Source organism: Numida meleagris, chromosome 25, assembly GCF_002078875.1.
Source record: "Numida meleagris isolate 19003 breed g44 Domestic line chromosome 25, NumMel1.0, whole genome shotgun sequence".
In the NCBI taxonomy this organism is placed as follows: domain Eukaryota; kingdom Metazoa; phylum Chordata; class Aves; order Galliformes; family Numididae; genus Numida; species Numida meleagris.
This window is the reverse complement of record NC_034433.1, coordinates 690,523-711,316: the sequence shown is the minus strand read 5'-3', so window position 1 is coordinate 711,316 and position 20,794 is coordinate 690,523. Positions and strand designations below refer to the sequence as shown.

General features: G+C 64.1%; 1 protein-coding gene across 2 annotated transcripts; it reads right to left on the bottom strand.

The window, feature by feature from the left end:
* On the bottom strand, positions 1,310–18,287 carry NAV1 (neuron navigator 1). 2 transcript variants are annotated; one of them, XM_021377156.1, is made up of 27 exons: positions 18,215–18,287; positions 15,550–15,688; positions 15,096–15,393; positions 14,014–14,707; positions 13,294–13,743; positions 13,060–13,101; positions 12,742–12,890; positions 11,929–12,099; positions 11,460–11,512; positions 11,243–11,266; positions 11,074–11,151; positions 10,796–10,879; positions 10,592–10,703; positions 9,856–9,977; positions 8,018–8,214; positions 7,767–7,929; positions 7,495–7,669; positions 7,309–7,406; positions 7,124–7,219; positions 6,836–6,995; positions 6,502–6,737; positions 6,265–6,419; positions 6,059–6,130; positions 5,511–5,707; positions 5,247–5,365; positions 4,901–5,098; positions 1,310–4,371 (listed from the first exon to the last, which is right to left on the bottom strand). In XM_021377156.1, exons 1-27 carry the CDS (start codon positions 18,259–18,261, stop codon positions 4,276–4,278), a joined length of 4,425 nt encoding a protein of 1,474 aa, XP_021232831.1. In that variant the 5' UTR covers positions 18,262–18,287; the 3' UTR covers positions 1,310–4,275. The 2 variants fall into 2 exon arrangements, with proteins under 2 accessions (XP_021232831.1, XP_021232830.1); XM_021377155.1 differs by lacking the exon at positions 18,215–18,287 and adding an exon at positions 17,304–17,585.

The window sequence follows — 20,794 nt, the reverse complement described above, 5'->3', positions numbered from 1 at the left end:
CGGGGACCCCGCAGCGATCCCCGGGGGGTCCGGGCTGGGAGCTGCCCCCCCCCCCTGAGCTCCACCTGTGCCGGGTGCAGCCGGGAGCCCTCCCCTGAAGCCCCGAGGGGGATGGGGGGCAGAAAGGCCGGGGTCACCTTGGGAGGAGCTGCTGTAGCTGCGTGGGGTGGTGGTGGATGCTGCTGTATCTACAGTCAGCGCTGCAGCCCCCCGGAGGAGCTGCTGTACTTATGGGGTGGGGATGTACCTGTGTGGGGTGCTACTCCACCTACACTGGGTAGTGCAGGATCCCATAGGTGCTGCTGTGCCTGTATGGAGCAGCATCGATACACCAGGCTCTGCAGTGCCCCATGGGTGCTGCTGTATGTACATGTGCTGGTTGGTGGACACATACTGGGTGCTGCAGTTCCCGTGGGTGCTGCTATACCCATAGGGGGTGGCGTGACACCCCACCACGTGCTGCTATACCCTGTAGTGGAAATGCTAAGACACGGCCTGGAGCAGTGATTGGGCACCTGGTGGGAGGCAGGGCCAGCCCAGCGCAGCTCAGGTGCATGCAATGTACCTGAGTGGCAGGAAGGGGTGGAGCCAGGACCCACCCCTCCCAGACCTCATTTAAGGGCTGGCAGTGGAGGTGAGGGCACCTACTCACTGGAGATCCCTGTGTACCTGAGGCTCTTCCAAAGGTAAGCAGTTTTTCTTCCTTTGTTTCTGCTTCCATGCTTGCTGCATTTGGGTTTGTTCTTATTTCTTGCAGCCTGGGATTGTGCCACTCTGCCATTATTGCTGTATTTTCCATCCCATTGCAGCCTTACAGCATTACACACCCACCCTGGGTGCTGCCCTGTCTAGAATGGGTGCAGTGCTTTCCCCCAGGGTTGCTGCTGTAGCAGTGTGGGGCAGTGATGCACCCCTTCCCAGCACTGCATTACCCTGCAGGTGCTGCTGTATTTAGATGGGGTGCACTGGGGGTGAGGGGTCCTGGCCCTGCTCTGCAGGTGCTGGGGCAGGATGGCAGCTGGCCATCACCTTCCCTGGGAGCCAATGGGAAGAGGATTCTCACACATGAGGATCCTCGCTGTGCTGGTGTTAATTGACGGCTCCTGGAGCATCTGTCCCTGCTCCAGCATCACTCTCTGGAGCAGATAGCAGACCTGGGGCACTACGGGCACTGTGCAGCTGACCCACAGAGTCCTCCCCTGCTCCCCAGCACTGTGCAGAGCAGTCACAGCCCCAGTGGGGCACAGTGTCACAACCCCCCTGGTCTGGGGCACTGTGCCACCGCGCAGCAACAGAGGACACGCGGCCAGGCAGTACAGGAGATAACTTTATTGAATCCAATGGTGTGAGACAGACGACCGAGAGAGACATGCCGGGTGGTGCGGGCGGCGTGGGCAGCAGGAGCTGACTTGGTGCAGGGCTGGGTTGGTTGCTGTCCTTCGGGATGACCCTCAAGCCTTTTCCTGGCTTCCTTCTGTACTTTCTTGAAGTAAAAACGAGGAATGGTGGCAAGAGTCCAGGCGGTGTTTGTTTGTTCCCTCTGATTGTTCCCGCAGCTATGTACAACGTGGGGTCGGGTTTCGACATCAGGTATAAAACGGAGCGAGTTTACAAACTTGGAGGCGAGGAAAAAGCAAAGACAGACAGGCGAGAGAGCAGTAGAAATCCGGACCAAAATCTTAAAGAGAAATTTAAAAAGTGCTATAAAACCCCTCGGCAGGAACACCATGCAGTTAAGAAACACAAAACCCAGTCAGTTACACAGATCATCTAAAACAGGAATTTGTCCATTTTCGTCTTTTATTTAATTAAAAAAAGGTTCGTTTGTTCTTTAATAGAAAAAAGCTAAAATTGTAAGGTTCAGGCCACCGGGCAGCAGCAGCTCGAGGGTGGGGGGGTGGCCCCCCAGGGGGCTCCTGGCGCTCCAAGGAGCTCCTGGCACCTTTGGGTGACAGCACCCTGGGGACAGCAGGCAGCCTTAGCACAGCATCCCCATAGGGACAACAGGCACCTGTGGGGCGGCAGGCAGCCCTGGGGAGGCGCAGTGCAATGGTTGGACCCATGGGGGTGGGCACCCCGTGTGACACGAGGTTCCCCAGCCCCCCCCCAATGGATGCCACAATGCTTGGGGACACCAAGAGGAGCCACCAGCACCGGTTCCCTTCAGAGGGGGCCCCACTGGGAGCCCGCACCCACAGTGCTCAGGGCTCGGCTGTAGGCGCTGTTCATCCCGCAGGGGTTGGGGGTCTGTGGGGTGTACGCACCGGCAGCTTATGGGGTGAACCCAGGGGACACTGCGGTGCGTGGCCCCACAAGGGTTTGTTGGGTATTTTGGTGGCTCCGTGGAGGTGCCAGGGATGAAATCCCAGCACGAGGCTGCGTCAACGCTGGGCGCTGTGGGGCTCTTCGAGGCACCCAAAGGTGCTGTGTGCCCCGTCCTCAGGGCACGTGGCCCCGAGGAGGGCGAGAGGGGAGGGAGGGGAGTGCGGGTCCCCGGCCTCGAGCGGCTGCTGAGCCGGCGTCTGGTACAATCAGAAAAGAAGTCAGCACAGCACAGTTATCACAGAGTACAAAAAAAGGAGAAAGACGCGCAGGGCCGGGCCCCGCCAACTCACGCAGGGCGTTCGACTACGGATCTATTTACAGCGAGTCCTCAGCTGACAACACAAGAGAAGGCAAACGGAAAGCCCTAGCGTCCAAGCCAGCGTGGGGAGGGACAGCCCTGTGCGGAGGGGCTGGCGGCGGGGGGGCTGTGGGACAGACGGAGAAGTGAGCACCATGGGGCGCGCGCCGCGGGAGGGCTGCGCGGGCAGGAGAGCACCGAGGGCAGCGGGGGGCAGGCAGAGCCCCGGGGAGATGGGGGGGGTCCCTGAAGGCAGCGGGGGGCAGAGCAGCCCCGAGGAACCGCTCCCCTAAAGGTGCTGTGCCCGCTGCAGGGCACGGAGGGGACCAAAGGCAGCGGCCCCAATGGGGCAGTGCTCAAGGAAGCACCAGCACCATGGTCCCAGCCCAGCTGGCCTTGGGGGCAGTGAGTCAATACTGCAGCAGGATGGGTCATGACCGTGTCCCCCCCCACTCCCGGCCCTGCGTGCCCCCTACCCACAGGGATTAAGGCAGTGCAGGGAGCAGCGCCTGTGACATTGCACCATAGGGCCAAGGGGATGCGTGGCCCCAGCTGGATGTCCCCAGAGCACCAGTGTGGGTACAGAGAGCCCATGCTGAGCGGGCAGTGTGCAGCTGGAGGGTGCGGAGTAGGCCTGGGGGGGTCACAAAACCCCATGGGGCAGTGGTGAGCCAGAGGCATGGGGACAATCCCAGGCATGGCCCTGCATCCCTGAGGGGACAGGGAGCAAATTGTGCCTGATGGCAGCCCCTGGCCCAAGGCTGGACTCTGCCTTGTGCTTTTGGGGAGGGGGCTGCCAGGCAAAGGGGCGCTCCGGGTGCACCCCACTGCCACCAGCTGCCCAGACCCATCCCAGCCAAGATGCGAGGCTACAGGAGGCGGATTTGGAAACTGGAAGTTGTCCAGTGAGCACCAGTTGTGTGACGGAAGGAGAGAGAGTGGTGGAACCAACAGCTGCAAAAAAAAATGGAAAGGAAGTGGAGCTGCTCGCAGGGGGGTGGGGGGGAAGCAATGGGCACCAGCGCATGGGCTCCAGCCCAGGAAAGCGAAGACCCAGAACAAAAAAAAGGGACCAAAGCGAAGTCTGGACTCGGTCAAAAGAAAGGAGGGGAGGGGGCGGGGGGGGGAATAATAAAATAACCAAAGCGGGGTTTATTGGGTTGTCCTAGGCTCAGCGGCTGCCATGCAGGTTAAATGAGGAACGTACGAAGAGAGCAGTGGGAGCATGGTGCCGGACAGACAGACACGGCCACACGCTCCTTCTGCACCCCAGCTCTGGCCCAGGGGGCTCCCGCGGGGTCCCTGCCCCACGCAGGGGCCTTCCTGCAGCTCCCTGGAGCAGGGGCTTGCCCGCAGTGGTCCCCCAGCCCCAAAACCCAAAAGTTTGCAATAAAGACAGAAAAATCAAGAAGAGAAACCAGGCTTCTCCTACCCCCGAAGAGGGGAGGGGAAACGGAGCCTTGTGCTCTCCCATGGCCGAGCCGAGCTTCCCCACACTGCGTGGAGACGCGCGGGGCCCCGGTCCTCGCTGCTCACTCGCCAGCCCCAGCCCCGCGCTCCAGGCTACCAGAGGAGGAGGAGGAGGAGGAGGAGGAGGAGGAGGAGGGCAGCCCAGTGGCCACCCCCTGCACCTGGGCCGGCATGTCCGCGCCTCACAGAGTCGATTGCAGGTCGGGATCCACCATGGTCTCACGGTCCGGAGACTCGATGTAGTTGGCGGCTTCCTGGAGCTTCAGCAGCATGGCCATCTGTGGGGAGCGGTGCATGGCACACAGCCCAGCTCTCCTCGCCCTCCCAAAGAGCCCACCCCAGGAAGCTCCTCGAGAGAGTAAAGCGAAGCCCGGAGACGTTGCAACCCCTTTCCCACCCCCATCATGAACTGGACTGGGTGCTTACAGCTCAGTGTGTGCAGGGGGACGGGCCCTGGAGCACGGAGGGACATGGGTAGTGGGCATGGTGGGATGGGCTGAGGGGTGGACTTGGTGATCTTACAATCATTAAGGTTAGAAGGATCACTGTGATTCTAGGAGTGGGCATGGCCGGGATGCGGTGGTGGTTGGACTTGATGTCATCAGAGGTCTTGTCCAACCTTAATGACTCTATGATTTCCATTCATGCCCCCGTCTTGCACCAACCCCGGAAGACACAGCATTTCTGCATCACCGAGGCAGGGTTTTCACACCAAAAACTAACTGGGAAAGCAAAAGGCCCAGCTCCATGCTGCTCTCCCTTCACCAGCCCCTTCCCAGCGCCCAGCCCCCCCCACCCCAGCCATACCAGGGGGTCCGCGTCCAGGGAGCTGGGCGTCGTGTCTTTGACGGTGCGCTCCTCGGGGGGGGAGACAGTGCTGTGGGGGCCGATGGTGGGCGGGGGCAGGTGGTACAGCTTGGACTGGTCTTGCTGCGCTGATGGCCAGGGCAGGGTGTCCCGCACCCACTCCACGGGGTCCTCCCAGGCCGCCTTCTGCCCGTGGACCTGCAGGCAAGGAGCAAGAGAGGTGGCACCTGCACAGTGCATCTCCACCCCACCCCACGGGACCACTGTGCATGCACAGCCCAGGTGCCACCAGCACTGAGTCGGGCCCTGGTTTGCGTCCCCATGTGCTAGGGATTGTGCTGGGTACCTTGAGCCCATCTTTCGCCCCCTCCTGCAGGTAAGGGATGATGGAGTTATTCCACAGGTCAATGAACCAGGTCCTGAAATCCTCAATTCCGATGGGGCAGGACAGGAAGAAGCAGGGACCTGCAGGGGGAGGCAAAGAGTACAGATGGGAGCTGGGCTCCCTGGCTCCAGCCCCCTGCCCCATGACAGCAGAGCACCGAGGAAAACACAGCACAACTGCACCCGAAGAAGAAGAGGTAGAAGAGAAAGGCGTGCCCGGCCGTACCGATGAGGAAGTCGGAGGTGCTGTGTTTCTCCAGAAAGGTGTGCAAGTGGTACCACAGCTTGGGCACCCAGTCCAGCACGCGCAGCAGCTCCTCCTTGTTGGCATTGACGTCTGTGTCCGACTCCAGCAGCTTCCGCCGCAGGTAGCGCACCAGGAAGCCATTGGCTGGCTCCACGTTGTTGGAGAAGGTCAGCATCCTGGGGGACACCTGGGTGCTCAGGGATGGGGCTCTCCACGTACCATGGTACCCCCCCAGCACCCTCCATGGTCTCCACACCCTTATGGGAGGTTCCTAGGACCCCCACACGGCCAAAGCCCAGGGTTGGGGTCATCAGACCCTTCCAGGATGGCAGGGAAAGGCAAGGGGCTTGGTCCTCATCAGGGTACCCAGTCACAGCACGTGTCCCTGGGACTGCCCCGTGGCAGGGGTGACAGCCCCTGGCCTCCCCACCCCCACAGGGATGCACCCCAGGGATGTATGATGCCCAGGAGTTGGACTCAGTGATCCTTATGGGTCTCTTCCATCTCAGGATAATCTATGATTCTACCTGAAGCTGAGATGGAGACCATGGTTCGGGGTCATCTTCACAGGCTGGTTGGTGGTCCCGATGATGTAGGGGCTGAGTGAGAGATGGGATCCATGAGAAAAAGCAGCCTGCATCACTCCCCACCGCAGCAGAGGCAGGCACATACGTGTCCATGCCGCCTGGCCTCCAGGAGGCCGTGCCGGACGGGGACACGCTGGGGCTCTCACCATTTGTGGTACTTGCAGGTGAGCGCGCCGTTAACGAGCTCGCTGATGGAGCCCGCCTCGCTGAGGTCGTCCAGGAGGATCACGAGCGGCACGTCCGCCGTGCCCGTCTCCCGGTCGATCTGGTTGGCCAGGTTGGAGAGGTACAGCTGCAGGTCCTGCAACCAACGGGGCATCGCATCTATGGCATCAGCATCAAGTGGGACGGCAGCACCGGTGCCGATGGGGACAGTCCCTCACCTTGCAGGACTGCTGGTGCATGTTGAAGGTGCTGACGATGCCCTCGGTGACGTCACGGCCCGAGCGTTCCACCAGGTACTCGGCCAGGCGGTTGGTCAGGTACGTCTTGCCGGTGCCGCTGGGCCCCGAGAGGATGAGCCGCCGGTGCTTCAGCAGGAGGCTGATGTAATGCTGCATCATGGGCTTGGGGATGAGCGTCTCAAACACCAAGCTGTCCACGCACTTCTCCTTCAAGCCTGCAGGGAGGGGTGAGGATGAGGGTTCCGCTCACGCCCAGCGGCACCAGGGGACAGAGTGGGGACAGGACAGCGATGGAGCCTCTCTGCCCACCGACCTTTGAGCGTCACCACGATGCTGCTCATGCCCCGGCGGCACAGCGGCAGCTCCGGCGGCTCCGTGTCCAGGACCCGCTTGATGTGGCTGATGCTGTAGCCATAAACAGACTCGGTGCTGAGCCCCAGCGTGGAGGCAGGATCCATCTTGGTGATGTAATCCTACGAAGACAAAGACGGGTCTGTCAGAGGGCGAGCAGCACTCAGCAGCTGAGTCCCCAGAAAGGACCCAGGCATGGAGAAGTAGCACAAAAAGGAGGCTCGCAGAAGAGGCGTCGTGATGCTCCTACCTTGAAGACCTGGCAGACAGCCTCATCCAGCATCTTCCAATCCACCTTCCCGCTCACCTTGGTCCAGCCCAGGAAAAACTCTTGTTGCTTGAGGTCCTAGGAACCAAGGCAGAGGCGTGCGGGGTTGGAGCACCGCATCAAGCCCCACAGGGACAGGTCGAGCACCCTGCACAGCCCACCCTTACCCCCTTGATGATGTGCTGGGGTGGCATGCGCACCACAATCCTCAGCATCAGCTCATCCTTCTGGGTGCCAGCACTGACCGCGTCCATGGGAGACACGTCTGGGGACAAAGCAGAGTCAGGGGGTCTGCCTACGCCCAGCCTGAGCCAGACCCTGCGCTGCCCTCTCCCAGCACAGGCAGCTCCTACCAGCATCCCCCAGGCTGGGGCTGAAGGCATGGCCCAGGGCGAGCCCCAGCGAGCGCCGCGGCGACGAGGAGGCCGACGTGCTGGTGACGTGGCCGGGAATGGATCCTGGCACCACCGAGGGCCCCGGAGCCACTTTGAGCCGATCGTTCTCCGCCTTCAGGAGATCCACCTCCAGCTGGGGGAAGAAGCGCAGGACGGGCCAGGTGAGCAGCTGCGCGCTGGCAGCGCCCCAGGGGATGCTGCACGGCTCCGGGGAGTGCAGCCGCCCTCACCTGCATGTTGTGCATGGTCTCCCGCAGCTGCTCCAGCTGGTGGGCCGAGTTGAGGGCCTCCAGGCGGATGTCCGTCAGCTTCATCTCCTTCTCCCACAGCTCCGAGCGCAGCTCCGACACCTCCTTCTTCTCGGGCTCGCCCTCGCTGTGCGCCTGGAAGAGCCTGGGCCAGGGAGAGAGCGAGGTGTGCTCAGGGCCGGGGTGGGCGCACACCAACCCCACAGCCAGCCCTCCTCCCCCGCCCCACGCACTCAGCTGTGTCGATGCCCACGGAGGAGGAGGTGGAGGATTTGATGGAGGGCGAGGCGGTCTCGGTGGAGCTGTGCTGGAGCTTGGGGGAGGATGGGGCCGACGAGTCCGGCGTGGCGATCTCCTCAATGTCCGAGTAGGACGAGGCCGATTTGGGCCCCTTCTTGATGCTGAAGGCTTTGTTGAAGGAGCTACGCAGCTACAGGAGACAGAAACGCTCTCATTACAGAAAGCTCTGCAAACACAGTCCTGGCCCAGCCTCGTGCCCAGGCCCACAGGCAGCCTGAACTGGGACCAGTGATACCAGGACCACCACTGAGACAGGACCGTTCCCCACCACCGCCCCGCTCTGCTGGCACAGCTGCCACCCCGACCAGCACCAACCACAGGACCACGTCCTGGCCAGGCTCCCCCACCAGCACCCACAGTGGGGCACTGCACCGACGTCCTGCTCCATCCCAAAGAGCAGACTCCATCCCAGCAGTCATCCCACCGCAGCCAACCCAGCAAGCAGCACTTTGGGGACAGCACATTGCAGCATGCCCAGCCACCGCAGAGCTGGCTCCAGGGGCAAGGGGACACCCCGAGCCCCTCTGTGTCCTCCTGGAGGTGTGGGGCACAAGGGCAGGCATGCAGCATGCACACAGCACACACACACAGCAGCAGACGGGTGAGCGGGCAAGGCTGGGGAGAATGGAGGGACATGTTACAGGGGCCAAACCACAGCTTACACACCCCACCTCCAGGACACAGAGCTCACAGCACGTCCCCTGGGGTCTGTTCCAGTGGGACGTGGATGGAGAAGGGGATGGAGAGCGGGCAGGATGCAGCCCACCTCCCACCGGCTCTGGGAAAGCTGAGCTGCGCATCCCCCAGAAGCAAAAATGTCACAAGGGAATGGAGGGGATGGTTCGTGCAAAAACCAAGCTGAGCACTTGGCTCTGCTGATAACAGTAACGCAGTGGGACCTACATGGGCCCTGAGGGGAACAGAGCAGCTCAGCCCCACTGGCAGGCCGGGGACCAGCTGAGGAGCTGTGGGCTCCTGGGCACCGCGGCACCTGGTGCACAGCCCAGTGAGGGCAGACAGGCAGCAGCACATCAGTCAGGGCTGCAGTGTCCCCCGTGCGGGGCTGCCCTTGGATGGCTGTGATGCCTGCCCCAGGCAAGAAGAGGACAGATGCCATCCACGGGACAGGTCCCCATCTCTGGGACAGCTCCCCATCCCGCCCCAGGGATCCCTGCCAAGCTGCCCGGGCAGTTCAGCCCCTGCCTGAGTTCTGACCCCAACACCGCAGGAAGCAGCCAAGGCGTGCACAGCACAGGGCCCCGGGGTTAGTGCCCGTGGGATGGATGGGATGCTCTGTGTCATGAGTGCCTCCCCATGAAATGGAGAGAGAGCCCCGGGCAGGCACGGCATGGGGTGGAGGGCACGGCCCAGGACTTACCTCATACACCTGGAAAAAAAGGAATGAGGACAGCATAGGGGGAAGAGAAACAAAACAAAGCGAGACTTAATCATGCATCCAGCTCGGGGCCACCTGGCCAAGTGCCTGCAGAGCCCCAGGCCAGCGCCCACGGGGCTGACGGGTGGGAGAGACCACGAGGAGCAGGCGTGCAGGGCAAGGGCTGGAAAACTTCTGGAGGAGCTGGGGAAGTCCTGGCCCCAGGCAGCACATGACAAGCCCGTGGTGGCTACGTGCTCCTCGCCAGCGCTGCCCCCAGGGGACAGAGAGGACCAGCACCACGAGGCCACAACGCACCAAGGGCAGCTGGCTCGTCTGGCTGATCCCAGCCAGACCCCACACCCCCTCCTGCCGCCTGCCCCCTGCCCAACCCACCCAGCTCTTCTTCTTCTTCTTCTTGGCGTCGGCGTCCTTGCTGCTGCCGATGCTGGAGTGGCTGGTGATGCTGTTGAGGCTGGAGATGCTGTCGGAGGAGTTCTGCCGCTTGATGCGCAGCTCTAGGGCCACCGAGGGAAGCCAGAGAGTGGGAGAGACCAAGAAGGGAGCGATCAAACCGCATCCACCCAGTGCCCGAGCCATCGCACGCTCCCAGCCCACCCTGCAATCCTTCCCTTCTCCCCTTGGCCCACCCGAACCACGTGGGAAGGGGACACGAGGTGCTGACACCATTTGGGACAGTGACCCCAAGTCCCAGGGATACGCACAGAGCAGACATTGTCCCCCTCTGCTTCCAGACCACCTCCCTGCCAGCACCCCACACCCACGATGGGGCCTGGGGGCGAGAAACACTTAAGCACTCATGGGAATAAAGCCAAGATGAGTAGTTAGGAACATACTCTGGTGGCAACGGGCCCAATGAAGAGATGCCTGGGGGAGGACAACCACCCCATTCCCCACATACCAGCACCGAGACCTTTTGCAATGACAGCCCTGACTGTGACACACAGGCTTTGGGGATCCCAGGCAGAGAAGAGCCCAAGAGACCCTGAACAGCTCGCTCAAGCCAGAGGCCAGCCGCAGGCAGGAGGAGCCAAGCGAGGGGCTCCTAATCCCACAGCAGGGGCTCTCAAGCTCATAGCTCCATGGGGGCCAGCAGACCATCATGCCTCACCTTTGGGCGCTACGTCAGTGCCATTCAGGGCACCCTGGATCACAGCTTGGGCCTCCGAGTTCTTCTTCTTCAGGAAATCGATGGTTTCCCGCAGGTCCAGCAGCTCCGTGTCCTGCAGGAGCAGAGCCAGAAGTTGTGGAGAGCATCCCAGTGGTGCAGGAGAGCTCCCAGGGCACCCACAGCTTCAGCGCCATGAGCACCCACCTTCTCCTCGGCGGTCTCAGCCAGGTGCCGCAGGCGGGACGTCATGCTCACCAGGCTCTGCTCAAAAGCTGCCACCAGGTTGGCCTGGGAGAGATGAAGAGAAAGGTGAGCACCTGCAGCCCCCGAGCTGCTCGGTGCAGGTTGCAAGGGGCAGGAGAGGGGACTCCTCCTGGGGCAGGGAGGAGGAGGAGCCCAGAGCAGGGCCCATCGCAGGTCAGCTCCTAAAGGGAACCAGGGCACATGTGAGCATCAGCCCCACACGTCCTGCAGGAACTCACGTTAGCGGACAGCTGGGACGTCAGCGTGGCCACCTTCTCCTGCGAGGACTCCAGCTCACGACGCAGCTTACGGATTTGCTGCAAGGAGAGAACAGAGGGGTGAGAGGGGCCGGGCGCTCACATCAGCCATGGGGTGGGGGCCAGGTAGCAGCGCTGGGCACGGGCTCACCTCGGACTGCATCTTCTCCTCAGCCTGGTAGCGTGAGGGCAGAGAGAGACAGACAGAGGCAGGCAGTCAGGAAGGCAGCGAGGCGCAGACAGGCTCAGCACGGGATAGAGGGCATGCACGGAGCCCCCCCGCATAGCTCAGCATCGTTTTTCCCCCCCAGGGCCCCCCCAGCCCACAGCCATGCAATGAGGAGGCGCAGCCCGGCGGCAGCTCTTACGGAGGAGTAGGTGGAGGACGCGCTGGAGGCCAGGGACAGCACCGATCCATGAACTGAAACACAGCAAAACCCAGTGTGTCAAGAGGCTGAGCGCTCCCTGGGGTTAAAGGCACAGGATAATGCCATGGGGGCTCTGTGAGGAGCTTGGAGTGGGGATAGTGCCGCAGGACACTGCCCGCCAGCATCCTCCTGCCTGGGCACATGGCAGGGAGCACCCTCCACCTGCTCTGACTGAGCCTGGGGCTCTGCCACCCGCCCTGGGTGCTCAGGTTCCCCGTCCCTGGTGCCAACCCGAGGCCACCGGGCACCTCCAGCCACCCAGCAGGGCTCCAACCTGCCCAGCAGCACTTGAACGGGTCGGGATGCACTGCGCTGATGCCTGGATGCAGCAGCCCCTCCAGCAGAGCCCAGAAAAAGTGGTGAGGGTCTGGGGAGCCCCGCAGCCCCTCCATCTCGAGCACTCTCTCACCGTCATCCACAGGGTCCCGGAAGGAGCCCGAGCGGATCATGCCCTTGGGTTTGTCTGCCAGGGAGAGGGTGCTGCCCATCTGGGAGGTGCTGTACAGCTCAAAGGTGGAGTCGTGGGTGGGGATGCTGTTGGAGCGGGTGATCCGCGGGGTGGTGGCGGCAGTGGGGCTCACTGCAAGGAGAAGGGAGGGGAGAGGCAGGGTCAGAGCCGGGCATGGGGAAGCTGGGCTGGGAGCGGACCCGGGGAGCTAGGATGGGGAAAGGAAGCAGGGATTGCGGTCCCAAAGCAGGAGGACGGGAGGAAAGCTAAAAAGCAGGTTTACGCAGGGAAGACTGGAAAACTGCACCCAAGGCAACATCTCCTGGTGAACATGGAGCTGAGAAATCCATCAAGCTGGGGCACAGCTAGTGCCACCATGCAGGAGACTGTCACCTCTGGGTGCAGGAGGGATGCACCCCATCACCTGCTGCCAGCCCCAATCCCTCTGCATGAGTCCCCCAGACCCTCCAGGAACACGTAGGTTCCAGCAAGAACAGAGCAGGGCTCCACTTTGCATCCCCAGAGGAGTGGGGAGCTGTGGGCAGGGCACTGAGGATGAGTTGGACGCCCTGAAGCAAAGCTGTTGGCCCCCCAGCCACAACCCAGCACCTTGGTGGGGCCAAAGGCATGGGATGCTGAGAGCTGGGGGTGCCAAAAAAACCAACAACAAAACATCAACCCAAGGTTCTGGAGCAGGGGGATGTCCCAGCAATGAACCGGGGCATCGGGGCACAGAGGGACCCAGGCTGGCACAAGGAGGAGGTGGGCACTGACCGATGCTCGTGAGCGGACCCTTCCCAACCAGCGCCATGGGGAGGGCGGGGGGCGAGGGCAGCTCCTGCTGGTCGTCCGCTTCGGGCAGCCCGCCGATGGTGTGCGAGTGGCGGCGCTCCTTGGCCTCCTCCTGGGAGTGGAGCTGGTACCTGGAGCAGAACACGGAGTGAGATGGTGTGGACACCTCCTGCCCCCATGCCCTGCAGCATGGCCAGCCCGGGGCTCAGCCCCCTGGCACTGCCAGCCCCACACACTGGGCGCTCTGTGCACCCATCCACCCTCCCTGGTGCCATCCAAAAGCCATGAGGACCCTTTTACCTCAGCCCCTTCTTGGGCAGCGTGTTCCTGTCGCGGTTGGTGCTGGAAGGGAAGGGAAGATCAGTCACCTCCTTGCATGGAGGAGGGAATGTGATGAGGCAGCTGGGGGCTGAGCGACAGGAGGGGGATGCACATTTCCCCCAGAATGAGCCTCTGAAGCAAGCAAACACAAGAGGAGGATGATGATGGATAGGGTTATGGGGCTGAGGCTCGCTGCCCACCCTGCACCCATACCTGTCCAGGTGTGCAAGCCGGGGGCTGCCGCTCCAGCCCAGCTCACCCGCCTCCTCCTCCTCCTCCGTGCTGGCAGGGGGGACAGCAGCAGGGCTGGGGGCGGCAGTGCTGCCCCCCGAAAAGGCACTGGGCAGGCTCATGGGCATCTGCAGGGACTCCATGCTGCGATGCAGGCCGGAGAGCTTGGGGTACATCCTGCCCTCCTTGGGGACACTGAAGCCGCCCATGAGCTCCAGGCCCTGGGAGAAGCTGGCCGAGTTGATGTTGAGGATGGGGGCAGGACTGGGGCTGAAGCAGGGTGTCAGGTGCCCGCCAGCTGGGTGCAGGTCCTGGAGCTTGGCAGTGTGCGGGGGGTGCAGCTCACTGGAGGAGGGCAAGTCCAGGCTGTTGGAGTTGACCTTATCCAAGTTGGCCAATGAGGGAGGCTTCGCGTAGGTTTTGGGAGCCGCTCTGGGGGAAAAAATGGATGAAACAACGTGAGAGCAGGCACTGGGCACGACATCCTAAAGGTCCCTGTTCAAGACAAGCACAGATGTGGCACTGAGAGACACGGTTTGGTGGGCATGGGTTGGGCTTGGTGATCCTAGAGGTCTTCTCCAACCTTAATGACTCTGAGGGTGGGCATGGTGGTGATGGGTTGATGGCTGGACTCGATGACCTTAGAGGTCCTTTCCAACTTCAATCATTCTACAATTCCAGAAGATGGTGGGAGGGTCATACCTGAGGGGAGTGGGGGGCAGCTCGGCCACCTTGGCCGCCGGCGGGAGGTTGGCCTGGGCTTTGGGGGTGCTCTCGGGAGAGCCGATGCTCTTCAGCGTCACGCACTCGGAGTCCAGCGCTACGGCTTTGGCCTTGGCCTTCTCCTTCTCCCGGTCCGTCTGGTTCACGGGGGCTGGCGTGCCACGGCCAGCACCGATCTTGGACGGCTCCTTGAGCCGCGACACCGTGATGCTGGCCTGCTTGGTGCTGAGCAGGCTGGGATCGATGCTGCTGCTGACGGGCCGGTTAGCGCCGCGGCCGCCAGTCACGCTCATGGAGCTGGACTTGGCCGGCCGGGGCAGGCTGCGGTACTGGATGTTGGTGCGAGCCCCCGGGGCCAGGAAGCCAGGCTCGGCCGTGTTGGAGACATCCAGGCTTGTTTTCCTCCCGCTGACCGGCTTGACGGGGATACCGGAGCTCTTCTGGATCTTGCCGAGCGTTGCCGAGCCCCCGGCTTGCATGACGGTGGCGGTGCCGGTGGCTGGGGCCGGTTTCTTGTAGCCGAAGGAGCTGGAGGCCGAGGGGCGCGTGAGGCCCGAGGGTGGCTTCTTGGCATCGCCGACGCGATCGCGGCCAGCGTCAGAGGAGGAGCGCTGCAGCCCCGTGTTCTTCACCGACAGCTTGCTCTTGTCGGTGGCTTTGGTCTCGGGTTTGCCTGGTGGGGAAGGAAGGATGAGTGAGCGGGGAGGTCTGGGGGACTGTCAGGTGCAAAACAATTCAGAGCTGAGGGCAGCAATGGAGATGGGAAAGCAGAGATGATGGAGAGGAAGGAACGGTTGGGTTGGAAGGGACCTTAAAGATCACCCAGCCCCAACCCCTGCCGTGGGCTGGGTGTTCCCCCAGCTCAGGCTGCCCAGGGCCCATCCGTGGCCTCAGGCACCTCCAGGGATGCAGCACCCACAGCTCCGGGCAGCAGTGCCAAGGCCTCACCGTGCTCTGAGTAAAGGATTTCCCCTCATAGCTAACTGTAACCTCCCCTCTTTCAGTCTAACCCCACCGCCTCCCCACCAGAGGAGCTGTGCCCTGCCCCATCCTGGCCTCACCTGCCACTTTGAGGGTGCTCTGGGCCGTGTGGGTGATGGGAGATGTCACTGCCACCGGGGGGGTTTTGCCCTTCTTGAGGGAGCCGGGGGTGCCCAGGCTGACCGGCTTCTTCAGCTCGCCGCCCTTGGTGCCCTCCTCACAGCTCTCCGCAGGCTCCCGCCGCCACTTGGAGGAGCCGTGCTCCATCTTGAGGCTGCTGCTGTCGTAGTCCAGCTTCTTGGGAGCCTTGTCGTCTGCCTCGCCGTACCAGCTCAACCCACTCTCAGCCAGCGAGCGCTTCTCCGAGTCGGTGCGCAGCTGCGGGCAGAACGGAGCCATGGGTGCACCAGGGGACGGGCGGAACCGGGCACCCACGGGTGCTCCCAGCCCCACCGCATCACTGCGCCATGCCTCTGCCGTGCCTCGGTTTCCCCACGCAGTGCCACCCTGCACGGAGGGGACGGCAGCACCTACCGCTATGGCCGAGTTCCTGCGCGAGGCCGTGGGGGTGGAGGGCAGCGAGTTGAGCGAGGAGCTGGCGTTGAACTCCTCCGAGCTGAGGTTGTCAGAGGCATCGCTGAGGCCGCTGCTGATGGAGCTGCTCTCATCCCAGCTGCAATGGCACAGCCAGCGTCAGCCCCCCCCCCGCCCAGCTGTCCCCTGCCACCCACCGGCCCCGCTCCACCCCGGGGCTCGGACCTCAGCCCCGTCAGCCTGGCAGGGAGCCCACGCTTGGCAGCCGCAGCTGGCTGCAGCCCAGCCTGGCGCAGGCTTCAAACCCCACAATTTTCCCACTAAGGCCCCGGAGAGACGCTTTACGGACACGCAGCACGGGGGGCCACCACCTGCACCAGGGCTGGCACCGAGCCCCCTGCAAGCGGTCCCACCCAGAGGGTCGGGAGGATTCCCGGAAAGGGCAGGGACCAAACACGGAGCACAACATGCAACCACCCCGCAGCCTCCACCCTTCCTCAGCCGCCCAGCGCCCGCAGGGACACAGCACCTCCACGCGCCCCAACAGCTGCTCCGTGCCGAGGGCGCAGCGGAGCGTGCACAAGCCCATCTCCAGGGCTGTCACTCAGCATGGGAGTCTTCCAGGAGGGTGAGCATGGCCCCTTTCAGGTCAGCGGCTCAGTAGGTCAGCGAGGCCCCCGCAGCCCCAAATTGGGCTGGCAGGGAGAAGCAGTGGTGGAGGAGAAGGGAGCAGAGCCGTGGGGTCCCCAGCAGAAGTGCCTGCACCACAGCACCGGCACCACAGCGGTGCAGGAGCCCAGCGAGCAGCAGCCACAGGAGCAACAGCAGCTGGGGAACTGAGCAGCATCGCGCCAGTGACACTGCAGCCCTGGGGACAGGGCAGGCGGGGATGGCACCCACCAAGCTCCTCTGCCACCTGGGGTTCATGGACGCCCAAACACAGGGATGGAGCCACAAAGCTGGCTTGGGAGTGAGCACTGCCAGAAATGAAGGGTGCTGGGGTCACTGAGCTGGAAATTTCAGGGGAGCCAGAACACAACTGGGAAACGCGTGCATCCTCCTGCAGGGCTGCACGGTGGGTGCTCATCCCTCGCTGCTCCGTGTCCACCCGGCCCCATGGCAGGGGGGGAGCACAGCTGTTGTCACACACTGGAGGTTCATGGATGGGTGAGCAGAGACCGGCCCCAGGGAAGAGGCCCCACCACATCTCCTGAGACCCCGCAGCCACCGCAGAGCCCAGCAGGGCACAGAGAGATACGAGTCCCGCCCCTGCCGGCCTTCCCAAACACAGGGACTGGAACGGACACAGCCCCCTGCATCCCTGCAGCACAGCACCGCTGCCCAGGAAGGGATTTAATTACAACCACGTGCCCAGGAAGTGCCACGGGGCTGCCCGGTTCCGCAGATCCCCCGCCACCAGCCCCCGCTCTGGGGATTTCTCACTGGGACAGAAATCCCCGAAACACAAAGCAAAGCTCCTCCACCACCCCGCATCAGCATCTCTCGGTACCATCCCCGCAGCAGGCAGCTCTCCGGCACTGCACGGAGCTGGGGCAGAGCCCTGGGGAGCTGCACCCCCTGGATGCGACCGAGCCCAAGCTGGGTCTCTGCAGCTCCCCCCAGCCCAACGGGACCTCACACAGGAGGCTCAGGATGTTGGCGCACACAGAACACCCGTGAAATGGGCACAGGGTTGGGGGAACCCAACACCCCCCAAACCACCCAAGATCCTGGGCACCCAGCTCTGCAAGCACCTCCCAGCTCTGCCAAGCCGCAGCACAGCCTGCAGGGTGCAGGATACGTCCCCAGAACACTTGGACCATGGGGTGCCTCCAGCCGGCATGCAAAGGGGCCCCCAAAACCGAGCTCTGCACCGGGGCGGTCACCCTGCAAGGAAAGCATCACCTTGAGCAGTGACGGCTCCTGAGCAAAAGCACGCAGCCCGCCCCGCGATGGGCGCTACCCGGGGTCCTGCAACCAAGGTCACCCCGCAGCCCCCCCGCGAGCAGCAGCCGCAGCACCGCACCGCAGCGAGCACTGCAAACCCGGCGAGGGATCCGGGTGCGCACCCACGGCACCTCCGCGGGGACGCTGCGCCCGAGGGTGGGGGGGTGAAGGGGGGGTGGCAGCCCCCGGGCGATCGGCAGCACCGGGGCGCCTCGTCGTGCCGCCGTCCCGGGGCCGCGCTGCGGGGTTATGCGGGCGGCGGGGTCAGAGCTCAGCCCGGCTTTGTGCCGCACGCCCGCAGCCCCTCCATCTTAGCAGCGATCCGCGCACCGGCACCGCGCCGAGCCCACCCCGCAACCACCCCGCAACCACCCCGCAACTCGGCACCGGGGATGCTCCGCGCCCGCTCCCGCGGGGTGAGCGCTGCCCGGCGAAGCGCTGCCCGACCCCCGGGAGCCCCGCGCGAGGCCGCAGCCCGGCACCGGGAGCCGCGGGGATCGCGGGCGGGGCCGCACCGCCCGCCCCCGGTGTAACCGAGACAAAGCCCTCCCGCGGCGCGGCCCCGGGGCTCGGGGCCCGGCAGACAAAGCCCCGCGCCCCGGAGCCGCCGTACCGGGAACCGGGAGCCGCCCGCCCGCAATGCGCCCGCCCCGCCCCGCGCCGCTCCGCGTCCGCCGGTGCCGGTCCCGTTGCGGGGCGGTGCGGTGCCGGGCCCTACCTGGCGGCCAGGCGCGGGGCGCGGCGCGGCCTCCCGGCCCGCAGCATGCTGCTGCCCGTGGCTGCGGCCCCGCGGGCGCGGCGGGAGGGGCGGCGGCGGCGGGACCGCCCCATCGCGTTAAAGCGGCAGCGGCCCCGGCCCGACTCGGCCCGGCTCGGCGACAAAGGGACCGGCTCGGCACGGCTTCCCCCGCTCCGCCCGGCCCCTCAAAATGGGGCTGGGGTCCCACCCCCTCGGCCGGCACGGCCTCCCCCAGCCACAGCCCGCGGCCCTGCAGTGACCCCCAGTGAACCCCGCATCTCTGCGAGCGGCTCCAGTGCTCCCAGTCCAGCCCATGTGGGCAGCCCCAGTGACCCCCAGCCAGCATCCCCAGCCTCGGTGCCCCTCAAACCCCCCCACACCCCTGGTACCCGCCAGCCTACTCTGAGCCCCCAGCCCAGCGCCCTCAGTGTGGCCCCTTTTACTCCACCACCACCACCTCCGGTGCTCCCAGCACCCCCGGTCTGCAGCCCCAGAGCTTCTTGGGCTCAACCCTTGTGCTGTTTGCACGGGGGGCTGCTTCAAGACCCCCACCCCACCCGGTGTGCACGGCAGCACGGACCCTTTGCATCAGTTTCCGCGGCCGCCCCCCAGGCACGGCGCACGCTGGGACCTCTTCGCCCGCAGCGGGCAGAGAGGGTTAAGTGCAGCTTTAGCAAAACAGCACCGGTCCCTGCGGGCTCGGAAATAAGTAATTCCTTCCTCGCTGTCCTCGCACGGCAACGCCTCTTGGCTCCCTCCCGCCGCGCATCCCTGCTCGCTCGAGGCGACGTGGTGCGGTGCGGTCCCGGCCCCTGGAAGCCTCCGGGAGCAGGTTAGCGCCGGGAGCAAGGAGGGGACACGGGGCGGTGCGCCCCGCGTGGTCTTCACCCCATGGGTTTTGTCCCTCGCCTGCCCCCACTGTCCCTAAGTGACCCCCCCGAGGACACTGAGCCCTCTTGCTCTGCTCCGGCCCTTTCCTCTTGCTCTTCCATAGTCATGGCAACGAGGGAGGTGCAGGGCTTGCACAGACCCCTGTTTCCATAGGGCCACGGCTCTGGGAGGGGTTCCATGCCCCACGTCCAGAGGTCGGTGGCACTAAGGGAGCTCTGGGGACATGCAAATGGCCACCGCTATCCCCCATCAGCTCCCAGTAGGACTGTTGGAAAACGCAGGGAAATGAGCTCTTCCCTTCTCATTCATTTAATGGGGCAGAAAAACCAATTAGCTTCACGAATCACTAGCGGGGGGGGGAGGGGAGGGGAGGGGCTGAGGGGGAGCTGGGAGCTTCCCTGGCAGCATCCTCCATCGAAGCTCAGAAACCTCACCTGGCAGGCAGGGACACTGAGGCAGCGAGCTGGTCCGAGTTGCCCGCACTCACCCGACGGGGGGGAGGATCAGCATCACGCCCCATCGCACCCCAAAAGCCGGCGGCAGCCCCATGTGCTGCAGGGCACACAGCGAGGAGCCGGGCCACCTCCCTGCTCCCCCAAAGCACCGCAAACCCCGGAGGAAGCGCATCCCGGAATGGGGACCTTGGGCTGATGGGGGAATGGGGGCACTCGGAGCCGAGCTCGGGGCACTGCATGCAGAGGTCAGCGAGTCCCAGCGCAGCGCTGGGGTGGGGGAGTGTGACTCAGCCTGCTTGCGAAATCCCTGTTTTTCCCCTTGTCTGGACAAGCCCTCGGACACCTCTGCCTGCAGCAGCCAGGCCCCTTCACATGTGGCAAAGCGGCAAAACCATGGGGCAGAGCCATCCCAGACTGCAAGAAAACCCCAACCCTAGTCCATATGAACCCTAGGAAACAAGAAAGCGTGTGCGAGCCTGAGAGCCCCTCCTCACCCTGCAGCTCCTCCAGGCTTGAGCTGGAGCAGCAAGTGCCTGAGCGGTGCCCGGTCCCACTCCTTCAATCCCAGTCCTTGGTGACAGCCTGCTGCAGAGCTGGAGGACCCTGGACTTCCTGCACCGCTACAGGGACAAATGCCAGCCCTGGATCAGTCCCTGGCAGCCCCTGAGCCCATTCCCAAAATGCACCCAATGCAGAATTCTGGCCTTGGGGAGCCCCGTGTGCTGGGAACCTGCACTTGGCTCCTGGAGCAAGCCCCTTATTGGAAGCAAATCCAACACAGTGCAGCACAGAGGAGCAGGCTTCAATGGTGGTGGTGCTCAGCGGGGGTCCGGGGCCCTTTTCTGGGGCCATCCCCAGCTCGCCCTCGTCCTGCACGGAGGCAGGAGCCCTGCCAAGCCCCGGCACGCGGCGCGGCGCAGCAAATATTTATCCGGCACCGCTTCCCCGCTGCTCCCCGGCGGCCCCAAACACACGCAGGGCCACGTGCGGGGCCACGGCCGCACCCCACGGGATGGCCCCGCTGAGCGCTGACCTCACGGCTCGCCGGGATGGTGCCGAGGGGTCAGGCCGGGGGTCAGCGCCGAGCGCGGGCGGTGAAGGGAAGGGAGAAGCGCGCCCGCGCCAATCCCTCTCGGAGAAGGGGAGGAGGGCGGCCGCTCCCCTGCTGCTTGCAGGGATCAGAGCCAAACATCTGCTCCCAGCTCCGAGCTCG